At 38.7% G+C, this 16,890-nt stretch overlaps 2 protein-coding genes across 3 annotated transcripts in view; both read right to left on the bottom strand.

Moving 5' to 3' along the window:
- LOC139780307 (uncharacterized) overlaps positions 1–16,890 on the bottom strand; it is a 258,523-nt gene that overhangs the window by 34,231 nt on the left and 207,402 nt on the right. Inside the window, exon 7 of one of the 2 annotated variants that reach the window (XM_071718941.1) lies at positions 13,101–13,148. In XM_071718941.1, the coding sequence (XP_071575042.1) occupies positions 13,106–13,148 (43 nt within the window). In that variant the 3' untranslated portion in view covers positions 13,101–13,105. Of the gene's footprint in view, positions 1–11,642; positions 13,149–16,890 lie in introns of those variants that run through there. The other variant, XM_071718935.1, reaches the window with a different exon arrangement.
- LOC139780139 (uncharacterized) lies at positions 8,977–10,994 on the bottom strand. The gene is made up of 3 exons (XM_071718647.1): positions 10,860–10,994; positions 10,426–10,582; positions 8,977–10,213 (listed from the first exon to the last, which is right to left on the bottom strand). Exons 2-3 carry the CDS (start codon positions 10,573–10,575, stop codon positions 9,332–9,334), a joined length of 1,032 nt encoding a protein of 343 aa, XP_071574748.1. The 5' UTR covers positions 10,576–10,582; positions 10,860–10,994; the 3' UTR covers positions 8,977–9,331.

Genomic DNA, 16,890 nt, shown 5'->3' on the forward strand with positions numbered 1-16,890 from the left:
TTATGAGAATTAATGTCATCCCCCCTTCTCCCCTCCATCCCACCACGCCACCCATCTCCGCGTGTCACCCCCTTCGTCACCCCTCGCTATCCGAGCATTTCCTCCGACACCAACATCACCGGCGCGATGTCCTTTCGGTATAGCCAATTTCGTCGTTACGGTGACCACAACTTTTGTGGCTAATGGAAAAGTCGATACCCGATTGCTCGGCACCAACCATTAAGACGCGAACGGCCAATCGCGTGCATTAAGATTCGCCTGGCTGCCTTATACGATCACCGATCAATCGTGAGATTGCCACACTTGGTCATTTGTGTGACGTTTATACGTTTTCGTAATTTTATATACGTATATATGTATGATTCTAAGTTATAGTCAGTACTTGAAACGTTAATAATATATTGATCTCATAAATGTTTTCCTAACGTTATTTGTATCACAAAGAATTTATCTTTTCACTTAATATTTAGACATCTTTCTATAACTTTTATTATTTTTTATATTTTTTCAGCAATCATTTGCTTCTTTAATAGAATCATGCAAGAAATATATTCCTTCTCTCATATATAATCAAACGATGTACCTCAAAGTAATTATAAATTATTTCTATGCAATTATGCAATTATAATTAAGTAAAACTTGTATTATCATAAAACACTATGTTTTTAGAAGTTAATTGAAATGCATTAACATTTCGATGGATACGCATATGTACGGGATTGTTGGCTACGGTTAAAGATTCCATTTTTCGGGTAATTATCGAGATCAAATTTAATTAACTTGGTGTATCGTCATGATGCCGGTGTTACGACAAACAAAATTCCCGTATTTCTCTTCTCTCCAATTTCTCCCATACGTGAACATTCGAGCGCAGTTGAACGAATGTTTCGTAGCCACACATCAATGTCGACAGGTGAACCACGGCACTAATTATCATCTCCTTTTTTTCTTTCTTTTTCAATCGAAATCTGTCACAGCGGACGCTATGCGTGACGATGCACTCATGCGACGCACTTTTCGTTTTATATCAACACACTGCATTCCGCATCGAATTATAACCAGAACCTTTTAAAATGATGTACTTCCTGGATTTAACAAGCTACGCTACACGGGCAAAGTGTATGTATGTGTGTGTGTATATTTTCATCGAAAACTTTATTAATTATTAATTTAATCAAAAGAATGGCTATGAGAAATTATGCAATATTAATCACGAATATTATTTTCTTTCGTTTATCCAGTTATATATTACATTTAAATAAACAAAAAGAACCATGAGAAAAAAAGGGGAATTTGAATTTTGTTTCAATTTTGTTTTATGAAATAAATATTTTTATTAATTAAATCATTTGCTGATCAGTTATATCTTTTTAAACAATAAGATTTGAATGCTCAAGTTAATAGAAAAAATAAATCAATGAAATAATCTGTTTTCTACTTGTTGTGCTAGATTTATCCTAAAATATCTAATATTTTTATTGGTCAAAAGTAATTTTTGTCACAAGTTAATAATAATAGCAATGTACCGCATCTATAAAGAAACGTGCAGTCAAAGTTATTCCTGCAAGATCGAAAAGCAAAGCGTCTATATCTAACAATACGCGACGACGAGTTCGCATAGACGAGCACTCATCGTAACGTGGCCTCATAAAGACGCTATACATCGGCAATCGCTGGATGAGTGGTTTCTTCCGGTCGCCCACCAGCGTTCCATGGCGTGTGTATATTAGCCGGCGGTGTTGCGACCGTCAGTTTAGACGATGATTTAGTGGAGGCATTGATTGGGTCGATCAGAGGCCATATCATCTCATTTAAAGCCTTCCATCATCGGTGTCACTATTTATAGAGCGACCTATCGCGCGTTCGTCCGCCTCGGCGACGATGATCGAATCAATTTTCGTCGCGTTCCTTTCGCGAGATATCCCGGGCGCGCGCGCGTGTCTACATCCGTGTAAATGCTGGCCGCAACAACGATTGAAAGATTGCACGGAAGTCTTCGTAGCGAGAGACCTCCGTTCTTTCAATATCGCCTACGCCATTCATACGCCCCGTCATTAATCGACGCAGACGGTCGAAATAAACATGTTGTTCAGTGGTGCGGAACCGTATGCTCGAGGTTTTTCGAGTAGAATTAATTTTAGACGAAATAATGAGAGAGGTCAAAAACTGTCTGGTCGCTCATTTATAGAGCAAGACGCGACTGGACGTGTGCAGTACCTCTGTAACAAACACGTCTGCATCGCCAATAAAAATAACAATTCGAAAAACGGCAAATTACATTTTTTCTCCCTCTTCTTTTTATGATTTGAAGAGCGGTGCTGCAACACGGGCATGGGAAAAGGATACGTTATAGATATTATAAAATGAATCGACTAAAACGGCATAGTATAAAATTTATAAAAATGTATGTAATAATAGTTCTTCTGTGGATAAAGAATCCATTCACCGTGTCTGCCTCATTCCTCTTTATAAAAGAAGACTATGTATCCTGAAACGTCAGAATTCACAAAAACGGGAGCTGTTGCGGGAATGACGCGTATTCTGTGTCCGCGATTTCCGAGTTACGTAAAATTCATACGAAGAAGAGACCAGCGGCAGATGATATGATTTGTTGCGCGAGAAACGCAGTGTAAAAGACCGCTACGCATGTAATTACGAAAAACATAAATTCTTACCGTACGCTTCGTATCATAATTAAAACGAATGTTTGAAATGTAACACTGCGGTATCATTGAATTATCCATCCTCTGCCGTATCCAAGGGCTCTTATGCTAATTTAATTCTTCTCTGGAAACCAGATTCGGGAAACATTCGGGAAAAGCGTGCTTGTTAATAATACGCACGATGAAGCAATTATATATTCCATATGACTGAAAGAACATTTTTATATGTTTAGGAGCGGTAAGCGCATCTTTTTATATGAAAAATGCGTAAATAAGCGATAAGAATAAAATTACTAAAATGAAAAATGTATAATCATTTATCTTCTTGAATTAAAAAATTACATTAATAATAAATAATAATATATGTAAAATACTTATATTGTTGTAGAATAAATAGGTAAATAAATAATACTTATAATTATAATAAACATAATACGTAAATACATTAAGCTAAATGCCCGGATACAAAATATATCAATCGATCCTCTGAGAACAAATAACTCTCTCCGCACCAATTAATTTGAATGTTTTGTGAGATATCGATGGCGAAACCCCACGGAATCGGCGGCGAGGAGAAAAAGTTCAAACGACTGATGCGGGGCGATGTGGTCCATGGAGAAGGAAAGAATATCGCAGAAAGAGAGAAAGAGGGGGGGGGTGAGAGCGAGCAATTTAATTAGTATAATAACAAAGCAGTCGAGAGGCTATCGGTATCGGGGACGCAATACTTTTCCATCGAACGGTCATACAGGGAGAGGGAGGAGGTATCCAAGTTGTCTCTCTCCTTCTGTTCCTCGTCATCCTTCTCTTTCACTTTAACGGCATCTCTCGCCAGCTTCGATGTTTTTGAATTAGCGTGGCAATGATTTTTCACGGCGAGACAAAGCGTTCCTCGGCCGTCGGTCCACACTTTAATCAATATACGCGTTTCTGGTGCGCGCACCGCGAGAGCTTCCCCTATTGTGCCCCCTCGGCTTTGGTCTCGATAAAAATTAATATTAGAACCCGTGTTTCTTCGCACAGAAAATATGCCGCGCACCCTTCGTGTAATAGGAGGCATTGTTTCTATATTGGCTCTCACATATCAGTCTCGGATCAACCGGTCTGCAATATCGTCGCCCATTGACGAGGAATGATTCGATTCAATTCTTTGATGTTGATTTAGTTAATTGTTTACGTGCGAAAAAGTCGCGTAATATGTGCTGTGTTTTTTAGCTCATGTATAAGTTGCGGAATACATCTGCGTATAAACGTATCGCAAGTGACAGAAATATCATTTCACTGTGATTTCATTTATCGTAAAAATAATTACGTTGTAAAAGTAAATTGTTTGCAACATTGATTACGGAAAAAGAATTAACCGACAAATATATGTAAATAATCGTTAAAAAAGAAGGCAAGTTAATTAGAAAAGATAGAAAATAATCGCTTAGAAGAAAACTCATTATCCATAAACATTATCACGTTTATATTTGGCAGAGACCAAAATGATTCTCATGAAAAGACGAGGGATTATCGCGGAGACATTCATTCGATAAAGCAGACATTGCCTCACCGATACGCCGTTTATTCTTGTCGCTCGTGAAAAGCGCAATCGCGATTTCGATTAATCTCCGAACCGGTTGTAAGGGCCGACACGAGATTGTCTTCCCTTGTAAGGGGGAGGCGGCAAGGGACTCGATATTCCGGCCTCGTCGCTCAGGTTTCCCGGCGCGGAATTATTTCCGAGGGGTAGCGGCGAGAATTAAGGCTTCTTGCGGCATAAAAAATCTGTGTAATCAATTATCGAACATTTTACCCCATATTTCACGGCCAATGAGTCGCCACCCCCGCCGGCGCCTTTAAGCAGGCGAGAGACTTACCGACCCTCTCCCTCGGCACTTTTTAGCTGCGATCCTTGGTCCTTCCTTCTCGCGGCCTCACCCTTATCTTCCTTCCGCTCCTCCGTTTCGGCTCTTCGGCAAGGAGAGGAATAGCCGAGTCTTTGTTTGAGATATCAAATATTTATTTTCTTAAATAACGCAAGAAGCCCGGTAGGGCGGATCGCCAGCGTTTTTTGCCTTAATAAATTATCAGCGATTATTGGCCGCGTTTGCCTAAGCGAGGCGATTTCTTTTTTTTTTTACTTTCTCCACGAGAGATTCTGTACCCCCTTGGTGATGTTTTGCGGTTAAGTCAGCCGGAATCAATCTAACTGTCTGATTGTGAGACAAATACGTTGGAAATTCTGTATCGATAAATGATACAATTTAACGATTTGCAAAAAAAAAATAGAAGGAATTTTAGTCGATAGTTATAATACGTATGTGTTAGGCTAGAACATAATACGAAGGTACAGGTAATAGGAATAGGGAATAGCAACAGAATATCGATTTTCAACCAATCGGAAGCCGTGTATCAATGCATTCTGTTCTTATTCCCTGTTCCTATTGTCTGTACCTTCGTATTGTGTTCCCGGCTTTAGACATAACATGGTTGAAACAAAATACACTAGATGCTTTTGAAAAAAAGGGAACCGTTTCATACAGAACAACGTAATTTGAATTCGCTAAAAACGCAAAGAATTAATTTTACGGACGAGTACACTATTTTTTAATTATCATACGGCAACACTCGTGGGAAATTACCGTACGAACGGAATGTAGATATTTTTTAAGCAATTTGGAGAAATTTCCAAATCCATCGGTTAACATCTCGTCCGCTAATTATTCACGAGGCAGCCGTATGTTGCTTGGCCGCTCGAAAAAGCCTCATCGAAGTGCAAAGGGGTACGCGTAAAGGGTAACGGCGAGAATGAGGAAGGATACGCCCTTTGACACGACATTATGTAATATTAATGTAAACGAGCGAAACTAAAGCGCGTCACGATATGCCGACGCGAGTAAAATAAACAACAAAGAAATTCGAGCCTAAAGGTTGTAGTAGAATGGCAGTAAAATATCTAATTTATTTTTTTTTATTAAATTAATATTAAAGAGTAAAACTAATCCGTATTATAATATCTATTGAAAGAGAGTGATTAATAATTTTTAGTCGTTATAATGTTTTTAAGATGTTCTTTTAAGATCAAGATTTGAGAGCGCAATGTATCTCGATTGAAATACCTGATCAGAATTGACTCACCGACAAAGTCGTAAGGATACCGTGGCCTTCTTGTTCGTTAGCGACTTGATCTCCCAGATATTTCGCTTTCCATTCGGCGATGCAAAGTAAGTAGGAAAACAAACGTTGTGACCCTAACTGAGGAGAGAGCAGCAGCAGCGGCGCGCGTGCATAACACGTGTGCGCACACGCGTGCGGTCTGGGAAAACGAGCGTCGAAGTGCCAGACGAAAACCGTGAAAAACTCAGTGCTGCGTACATAGAACGCCTTGTGTTTCGTTGCGAGCAGATTTTTCGACCCGAGGGGGTTGGAGAAGGGTCGGTCGCGAGAGACGACAACGTAGACGATGTCGACAACGGCGACGGCGACGGCGACGATAGCGAGGACGATAGAGGGGCTAAAAGGCACTTCTAATGGCATTGTGCACGTTCAAACAAACACGTGGAATGCTTAGCTGTTTTTAAAATTGCGGGGAAATCTCTACCCTTACGCGTTTTTACCCATTTTCCACTTCTTGTCGTTCCACCTGTCTTCCGGCTAGGTGCACACCGTATGTACAAAATATTTTAACACGTCATTAATGTTAGATCGGGTGATATACGTTATAACAACGATTAATCAAATCGATTGAATGCAATTACAGACTTGAAAATTTAATGATATATTTATGATTTTAACATACGAAAACAGATATTTCAAAATGTAATCTCAAACAAATCTAAAAATTCTTTAAAAATATTGAAAGAATGGTTAATAATAGTAAAACAAAAAATTCTACTTTATTAAAATTTTTATGATTGAAAAGCCATCAATAAATACAAAAGTCGCGTGCAGCGTCTCGTCTTTTGCGTCGATTTCTGTACACAAAGCATCAGCCATACAGTCTTTTCATTAATGCCTGAATGAATAAATGCCACTGTGCCCCTCCCCTGAATTCTTAATGCAGCAAGCTCGCTGAAAGTACTCCCGGGCCTTCAAAATATCTTTAAGAAGTTTAAAGTCTTCCCTCGATAGCATGTAAATATTGCATGTAAAGCGCGACATCAAAGAGATTCTTCTACGGTATAATGCTTTAAATTTCGGCACAAGGAGAGATTAAACAACAACGTGAGGAGATAAACAATCTTAAAATGTCTATCAAGAAAATGTGTTTGACTTCTATATTTAAAGATTAATCCTCTATTAAGAGATTTCATATCGATTAAAAGCATTTATTGCAATTTTAAGGCAAGAGAAAACACATCTAAAATATATCAAAAAAATTTAATACATACTTTATTTGGGGCTAAAAATAGATAAATATCAAAATCAAAGAAAAAAAGCGTAATATATTTGCTATAAATAAAATTATTTTTAAATTTGTTCATACTGTATCTGCAATGATTAAAATTTATGTAATATTTTCGAAAAAGATCGAGCAAATCTACTGAACAGTTTTTCTACTATCTGTATGGTCACTCACACATCACGCAAAATCATTTTGAGTATCTGGGTAACGTTCAAATGTATCACAGAGTAGAGGGAAGGTAACCGGAGGACGGCGAAAAGAGGACATCGTTCATCTAGCAAGAACCGGGTTCGACGCTCGCCAAAGAGACCGCAGAATCTGTACTAGCCTCTCTGCCAGGACGTTCCTGAAAACTTTGTTACATTTTTGGTCGAGTCCGCATACGCGATACGCGTTGGACGAGTAAGTGGATCAAAGGGACACAGGAGAATTCCAGGATGACAGAAGGAAGGAGAGAGAGAAAGAGAGACGCATTGAAAATTGGCGGACTCTCCTATTGCTCTATCTTTGAGTGCTTCGTCGAGCTTTCTTTCAATGTCGCAAGCGAAAAAACCTTTTCAAAGTTCTTCAGGATGCCAGGAACAAAGAGAATACGAAACGAGTGTAGCTAGCAGCGCACAGAGTGAAAAGTAGATCAGAATTGGTAGAGGAGAATTTAAGTTAAATATAGATAACTAATTGCTTGATGTTTAAATAAAAAAAAATGGAGAAAATTGTATTTTAAAAAACTGTGTAATGTTTATAGACAAAAAATTCACGCCATCTTTCTTACTGTGTTTTAATAAATTTTCTTTCTCTATCCAGAATCCAAACGTTTCGTACTTAAAGAAAATGAATTTCGTATCAAATATGTAAAAAACGTACGTTATCATTTATCAGCAAAGAATTTCGATTTCTTATCTCGTTCAAATCCAAATTTTAAATATTATTAGGTCCTAAAACTTTTCTCTGTCGCTGCAAAGAATTGATAAAGTATTCTAAAAAAAAGAAATAATTAAAATTTCGTAAAAAACGGTCAGAGTTTGTGGTAATAGAGCATCAAAGTCATGCACTGTTCATGAAAATGCGACGATGACACGCATGTGTATATTTCTTACGGAAAAACGAATTGTATGCTTCGTCTAGTAAGAGAGAGAAGAAAAAACAGAAAATGAGAGAGAAAGATGGATCGAGAGAGAGAGAGAACAAGAATGAACAGACAGAGAGAAAGAGAGAGAACGGGAGGCCCCAACGTGAGTCGTTCGCGCTAAAACCACGTTTAAAACAAAGGGTGCCGCCGGCGAATTAAGAACGATATTTTAACGCTCGACTTAATTGCATTAAATTGCAAGTGAGAAAGAGAGTTAACAGCGAAGAGAGCTATGAAGAAAAAATGTATGAACGTGCAAAGCCAAAAGGGACGAAAAGAGTGGCGAGAGTTTCTGAAGAAAGTGAGCCTTCTAATTCTCATGATTGGATATAAGCTGAATGCGATTATACGCGAGACACATCGTATTCAGCTTATTTCCCAGTAGGTACTCCATATTCTGAGCATATGAGAAAAACAGGAATAGTATTTTTGAATTGTCAATTAAATTAAGGTAAAATATTACAGAAATGATAACTTTTCTTTCGGTATAAGTTCGAATATATTTTTATGTAGAAAAAGATTTAATATTCTTGTCATAATTATAACATACAAAAAAGTTGACATGAATAAGATTATTGAACATTAGTGGTAACAGTAACGTTATGTAATATAGTTAAGTAACTAATTGTAAGTTGTGGATAATGATTTCAAGAAATATTAGATACCATGATAATGATAATACAACATAAATAACAAATTAAATCGGTACATTAGTATATGTATAATATTTATACATATTAATCATAATACAATTTTGAAAATTATCCATTTAACTTCATAGATAATTTTTCGCGATAGATCAAGAAAATTACAAATATCTATATATAAATCTATAAATTTGCAAATCTATAAATTATGCAATAAAGAATTATCACTTAATAAGTTCACAATAATTATACAAAAGCTCGTGTTGCAAACTAATGTTTAACAAGACTATGTCTTTTTAATACGTCGTACTTTACTCGGTAATACTGGCCTTAAAAATTCTTACTTTGATTACCAGAAAGTATAAGAAACTGAAATCAGACTAGACATGTATGTATCTATATATGTATTTATATACATATATAGATACATACATGTGTAACCACATATATGTATGTATACACATATACATATATTTGTTTAACAGATATCGGAAAGTAAATTCTAAGTTTTACGAGTTACATCATCGGTCGTGCAAACTAAACTCTCACCCAAAGTTGAATCATGAGTTTCACAAACTTTATTCTCGGCGGAAACCAAATTCTCAGTTTTGCAGATTAGATTCTCAGTAGTGGAAACTGAACTCTCAGTCTTATAAACAACTATATTCGCCGAAGCGTTCGATGGCTCGCGATGCATTTTTTGGTGATTTTCTAGTGTGAGAATACTCTTGAAATACTTGCCGCATTTCACGCAGTAAAGATTACATTTCTCATGGCTCTTGCGGTGCTTGTTGAGCAGATCCTTGCGCGTGAACGTCTTGTTGCACATCGTGCAGCAGAACTTGTCGGGGTTCACGTGCAGGACGTTATGCCTCGTCAGGTTGTCCAGCCTCGTATACTTCTTGGTACAAATGTCACAGGTGAACTTGATCCTGTCGGAGTGACATCTCTGATGGTACTTGAGATACCTCTTCTCGGCGAATGTCTTTTTGCAGGCGCAGCAGACGATCTGGTTGCTTTCGTTCTTTTTTACATCCATATGACTTGTCAATTCCTCACACGTCGCGAATTCCTCCTTGCAATAGAGACAGACGAATTTCTTCGGCTGTTTGTTTCTCTGTATATTCTTCAGAAAGTTTGGATCGGTCATGATCTTGTAGAGGAAGGAATCTTTCAGTTTGTCCTCTGGCTCGGCGGAGGTACTTGTCGCGATGTCGTCAACACGATTGGAAGTACCTTTTGTTGACAGATCCATGACCTCGTTATTGTTGTCGTCGTTAATCAACGACGGTGATGTGCTGGTGGATGAAGATAAAGTCATCTCCTTGTCCGGACTAGTAAACGTCATAAGTGGAATAAGAATCTTTGATGGTGATGAATATGCCTGTTAAATAAGATTCGTCTTAATACCGGAAAAATTGAGAAATTAAATATTGTTCAAAAATACATTTACAAATTTTACATATACAAAATTTCTTAAGTAATCTAATCGCGCAGCTACACTTTTCTGATAATTATTGAAAAATTCTAATAATCTTAAATAAAAATTAATTCTATAATGTATAATAAAATAGAAAATATCACATAATTAACTACCTGGCATGAATCTTGACCATCCATTGCCTCTATAGAATCATAATCTTTTCCAATATCCGCATCACTCTCTTCTGAAGAGCTTCTTGATGCAGTCGCAATCTTAATACTGTTTTGGAGCGTTCTGTGTCTTGGAACTGTTTTAATTCTCATATTTATACTGTAAAAATGGCAAATAATTATAAGATTAATTTTATATTGAATATTCATTTTCAATAAATTAGAGAATATTAGAGAATATTAGATTTCAATTTATATAAAATTATAAAATACACAGAATTGATATTAATCTAACATTTTATTTTAATGGAAAGTAAATATTTATATTAACAGTATCTAATTTTACATACACTTAATAAAAAATAAAAAAAATTCGATAAACTTTTATTTTAAATCTGAAAAAATGTAATGGTTTTATAAGATAAACTTATACTTACATCCAGAATAAGTAAAGATGCCCAGGGTTCAGAACACAGCTTCTCGTTATTACGATTAAAAGTGCTTTAACACTTTTGACACATTATTTCACTGAATCGTATAATCTTCGCAGCACGATACATTCTATACGAAATACCGATCGCGACTGACAAGATTTATCGCTAACTCCGAATTGGTTGTCGCTCGATGACCTCGGTACGACTTTGATGAGCGACACGACAACAAAAGCCCTGGCGGAGTCGCGGAAATGAGAATTCGAGTTTGCAAACATAGGTATAGTTTCGTATTCGCAGAAATGGATTATTACGGAGGCTACGTTCTTCAGTATTGTAAATTCTTTTGTACGGACATAGGTATTTATGATCAAGCACGTATAATATTTTAGAATCTCGGTGATATGTCTTTGACATTAATAATTGTGTTTTATCAACAATATTTAATGTGCATAGAAATCTTGCTAATACAAGACTATAAAATACTTATTGCGACAACAAACTTATTGACTTTTTATTAAAATAAAAAATACCTTAAATATTCCATATACATTTCTTTTACGACATTTGCACTCTCAACATATACAGATAAAGTAAGATTAAATAATTATCCTGCATAAAATATAATAGAATAATATTAAATGTTATGATGTGTTAATTACTCAATATAGTTAAAACAAGAGCTGGAAGTGCAGGTGCCAGGATTTATGTATCGATTCTCCATTTATAACTGGGTTGACCACCTCAGCTACATGGTCAGGAAAATGAATATTTCTCCTCTCAGATATATTTTTATAACCCATTTTATTCGCTTTACAGACAGAGAAAATTGCCGCCGCGCCGAACAGAGTAAATCGACACGATGCTAAAAAAGATGTCGCGACGTCAGAATAAAAAAGAGAGCGCGTGGGTAAAAAAGAAAATGCGAAGGGGTCAAGCATATAATTGGGGGAAAAAAATATTCTCGCTGTTTGGTACGATATCCCCGTAGCGATCCTTGCACGGTCCCGGTCGTTAATACGACATAAGGAGGAGCCAGGGTTAAGCGAGGGTGAAGCGAGGATTTTTAATTGTAGTTCGCCCGATATAACCCCGCCCGACCCGTCGGTATTGTCATACCGGGACGGCGCTTTTCTTTATTTCCCCAGTGGCTGGATGAGGTTATACATTTTTTTTAAACTACGGCAATGCCTCCGTCTTCTTATTAGCAAAGCTAATTGGAAATACAAATGGTTATTCACGGTAAGAAGGAGAAGGTTGTGCCGAAGAGTGACTGCGCGGTCGTGGCCGGGAGTTTGCGGATAGAAAGAGAGAGAGATTGAGGCGAAGGAGGAGGCGATGGTATACTTCTGCGTATTAAGGTTGTATTTGCTCCGGATAATTAGGACTTTTTCCCGGCCAATTCGGATGAATAATTGATTTTGCTGTTCCCTGCGCCGCGCTGTCCGGACGCGCCTGTCGCTCTTGGACCTATTCGAATGACAATCACCCGGAGAAAAATACGGATCTTCGCGATGAAATATTCAATATCTCCACGCAATATTATGCGTCGAGGAGAAAAAATGCAGGGTGATAAAAACGTTTCCAAATACCATGAGATAGGCAGTAAAAGGTTGAACATTTGACTTCTGTAGATTGATAAAAGTGTATTAATAAATGTTTTAATAATTTTCAAGCAAATTTCGTTATTTTAACAGACTTTTATATTAAGAATTGACTTATGGAAAGCTTGAGAACTTGCAAAAAATGATAATTCCCTGACGTTATTTTTTCATTTAAAAAACCGACTAAAGAATTTACAAACGGACGGCTTATTAAAACGAAAACATCCTGCATTGTAAATTATTTATCGCAGACGTAGGATTGAATTTACATAAATTTTTTTTCCCACAAATAATATCCTTGTGACGAATCTTTTTCCTATCCTTTTGACGAATCGTGGTAAGAAGAGGGTGATCGACCGTCTATGAGCGACGAAATCCGATAACGAGTATTCCTCCACCCCTCTTCAGTTTAACGGGAAGTTTCCCGCAATTTTGTTGGCAACGTGAAAGCAACGTCGAACCTCTCGCGAGACATTTTGACATCCAGTACATCACGCCCATTTCCTTCATCTAGTTATATTACGTATACAATATCTGTGTATCGAAGCTGGTTGATCCTGGCAAGTTCCCTTCCTCGACGCCGCGCCGGGTCATACATCATACTACCTTCTTTATTAAACTCATATTTTTCAAAAAGTCTCACCTTCGCTATCTGGAGCGCCTCCTCTCGCTCGCAACTCGGAAATCAGCCCTGGAAGAACGAAAAATTCATTTGGCACTCAAGGATAAGATGGATATGAAAATTCTTACGCTAAAGATGATTTACGTTCGCGCCACACGGATATCACTCAACTAGCTTTTTATCATAAATGACATATCCGCCGTAGATAATAGATAAATGCCTTTATTCGATTATTATTATTCATGCTGATGCTTTGATTAATACAAATTAATCAAAGTTTAGATCGCAAAACTTGTAAAATCAACATGGTTCCGTTCAATCTTTGCATCGACTAGCGCTGACTTTTTGACAAAATAAATTTTTTATGGTGGAGCGAGAGGAGTACATATATATACGGGGATTGACGAAAGAATGGCGGAGATCCTTTAACGAGTCACGCTTCCAGAGGATATATCGTGCGACGAGTTCGTTGTCTCTTCGTAACGCCGGAAAGTTAGGCCACTTTCCTTCGACGCGCGGAGGAGAGATTGGCCGTTTGGCGAGCATAAAGAAGAAAGCCACCCCCTTTAGTTTGCCTTTCCAGCGCACCCTTCGCCACCTCGCCGTCGCTCGCCCCTCACGGCCCAAAACCGCGAACGGTTATAAAGCATTCTTCCAGTTTATTAGACGGAGACTCGCGAGCCTCTCTTTATATTAAGCATGTGCATTATTAATGCGCCGGTATAACCGTAAAATGCTGATGAAAAAAAGTTGCCGAGCCCTGCGGGTGTTTCTTCTGCGGCAAAAGGCGAAAGAAGGAACGAGCTCCTTCAAGATTGTTACCGCAGCTTGACTGACTGACTCTTCGACTCGTTGGATATTACGTTGCGCGAAATTCGAGCATGAAGATGAATTGATTCATTATCGAAAAAAACGTGCAATGCAATTTGCAATCGTAAACAATTTAAATAATAACTAATCGCATTACGAATAAAAGCTCTGATAATGTTAGATAGACGCAAAGAGAGAGAGAGCGTGCTCTGTTAAGATGCAAATAAAAACTGTGTCCAATAGTATGTTCAACTTTGGTAAGCAATCGGAGATGGCATCGCGTTCGGTGACGATCGGCTGGTATGTTTTTTGCTTCCAGAGTTAGAGTTGTCTCACGCGATAAGACAATCTGGCGCAGTGCAGGAGTTACACGCACCAGGGATTTCCATGGAAATCGATGACACCCTCGACAACGTAACTTCGGACGGGAATCGCCGAATAGGATGCCCGTAACTTATCCAGATAAGGGGTTGTAAAACGATGCTGTAGCTATCTGCCAATACGGTCTGCTCCCCCTGCTCGCGAGAGGGAGGGCCTGCATCCAGGTTGCGGGCAGATATAGGGAGCAATTTCCCAGAAATTGATGCCATTTGAATATCGCCTGCGACACGACACGCGCGTTTCAAGGCGGTGCCGTTCGTAAAGGCGTTTACACGATTGTCGGAGATCTCTATCCGTCCGTGTGCGCGCTTCCTCGACAAATACTGCCGAGACACATTGGTATTATATGTTTCGTGGATCGTATTTCCATTGCGGACTGCGCCCGCGGTACTTCGTGAGGAGATGGAGCGACTAACGTAAACCGGCGTCTGTTTCTCGACATTTGTTTCCTCGCCGATTGCAAGACAACTCGAGGGGATAAGATTAAAGTAGCCAAGTCCTTCTCTATCGGCGTCAACTATTTCTCTCGATTTCATAAATTATTTAATTAATCAAACATTAATACGTAATTAAGTTTTATGATTACAAATTAAATATTTTGTATTTATAGAGAAACGTTTTTACATATTTACAGATTCGCGAAATATCATAAGAACAAATATCAATAACAATCGATTCTGTAAATCTCTCATAAATCACTATTTCGCTTGAATGATAATTGCAAGTTTCGTCGAACGTATTATCAGATAATTATTCGCCAAAATACTTCCGATTGACTTTAATCAGGGCGCACTTTTACCCCACGCGTGTGATTATACTCGGTGACTTCCGGATACGTGCTGGGGTTACGTCACGTTGGTGTTACCAAAGTCTTGTTTATCAAGTACGTTGCTACAGTCGAAGTATATACACAGACACACACCCTCGTCGGTACCCGTCAATGGTGCTTCTTAGCTTATGCATAAAGCCCCTTTCGCCCATCACCCTCACGCCCCGCCGGTCCCGGTCTATTCGCATCCACCTCCCGCAACCTCCTCATCTTTCACGATTTCATCCCCGCCGTTTCATCGAGGCTTCAACCCCTTCTTCGGCCGTTACCTAGCAGATCGGGGGTGTCTTGCTCGCTCGCTCGCGAGTATTTCCGCAGGATGTATCGCAAAATCTATAGCGGTCTGAGGGGCGGAACGAAGGGGTAGAGGATAGGAGGAGGAATGGGCGACGGTGGCGGAGGCCAGGGTGGTTTTCGAGAAGGGTGAGCCCCGTCACATTTCACTACAGACTAATAACTTCTGAATATTCATTTCGTGTTTCTCCTTGCCTGCTTGCGAACCCGTAAGCAAGGCTAATGCGACGCTCACAACGGAATCCGTGTTATTCCTGAAAATATGCCGAGAACGATAATCAAATTCGAGTGATCGCGATCACTTTACTAATCACAAAGTATGAAAATCGTGATAACGTTAGTCAGGAAGTGTGTGATTTAATTAGTCAATTATCCGGACCACTCAAGGAAACAATCGGCTCCGTGTGAGACGAGTTTAAGGAGTATGTACTCTTCTTCGTCGAAGCGAGAAAAACAGAGTAGCTTGGAGGCGAGGGAAAAGCGAGAGACGGTCGTCATGGCAACTATGAATTAAGTAATCAATGAATTATTATTGACATTGATGTCTTCGCCCTACGCCTCCTCCCTCTCTCTCTGCTCCTCGCGATACTTCAAGACTCATAAAGCAGGTTGCCCTGCGCGTTCCTGATTAATACACCGGTAGTATATCTCACTGGATTTCAGGATAAAGAGATGGAAGGTCTGAAGCGAAAACGAAACGAAGCGGGTGTAGCTCGCCCGTGGATGGAAAATGATCCGTGGCGGATTTCCCATGTAAACATAATTTTTCTGCTCTTTATATTCAATACAGGCGGCGTAAATGAATGGCTGTACATTTCATCGTGGTTTGCATGCGATTAATAACCAACTGAAAGCTTTGCATTTAAAAATGTTATTGATCCTCACGCTTAATAGATTCTTGTTGCTTTTAACGTATTATAATTGCGACTTTAAACTCTTTTTACCTTCTATCTTGAAATTCTATCGTTTTCCAAGCATATTAGCAAGCAATTAAAAAAGTCGAAGAGCTATCGCTTTAAAATATTAATAAAAACAGAATAATAACAAGAGATTTTCCCGTGGCCTTCAATCGTTGTTCAATTTTTCTCTCTCTCTTTTTCTTTCTTTATGTCGTTAAGGTTTCCGACTTTCGTAATTCGGAACAGTGCTTGCACAGAAAATGCGATAGGACGCTTCGTATCGTGAAGAGAGAGCGGAGGAAGGGTAGTCGGAAGAAGGAGAGAAGGGCGAGGAAGGCGCATGGTGGAATGTTCCGAGCCAATAGAAGAGACTCCGCGCCAACTTCAATTCCACGATCTTCGCGACAAATTAGCACAGACGAATTTCCGGCGTCCTGCATCCCCTTACGTCGCGTCCTCTCACGGAATGTCGCAAATGTCTCGCGTCAAGCGTTTTTCCGTCCTCTTCGATCAAATTGATTGGCAAACGCGATTATTCTCTAGTTTGTCTCTCAAAAATTAATTGTTATTTATTGTCATTTGATATAGTTAATGAGTG

This window comes from Temnothorax nylanderi, unplaced genomic scaffold, assembly GCF_030848795.1.
Source record: "Temnothorax nylanderi isolate EJ_2023f unplaced genomic scaffold, tnyl_v1.0 TNYL_tig0007_pilon, whole genome shotgun sequence".
Classification (NCBI taxonomy): domain Eukaryota; kingdom Metazoa; phylum Arthropoda; class Insecta; order Hymenoptera; family Formicidae; genus Temnothorax; species Temnothorax nylanderi.

What these genes read in the sequence shown, in the direction of transcription:
- LOC139780139 (XM_071718647.1), bottom strand. Translation starts at nt 10,575, where the DNA reads ATGAGAATTAAAACAGTTCCAAGACACAGAACGCTCCAAAACAGTATT. An exon ending in ATGGTCAAGATTCATGCCAG is followed by an intron (nt 10,214 to 10,425) that starts GTAGTTAATTAT and finishes CTTATTTAACAG; the next exon opens with GCATATTCATCACCATCAAA.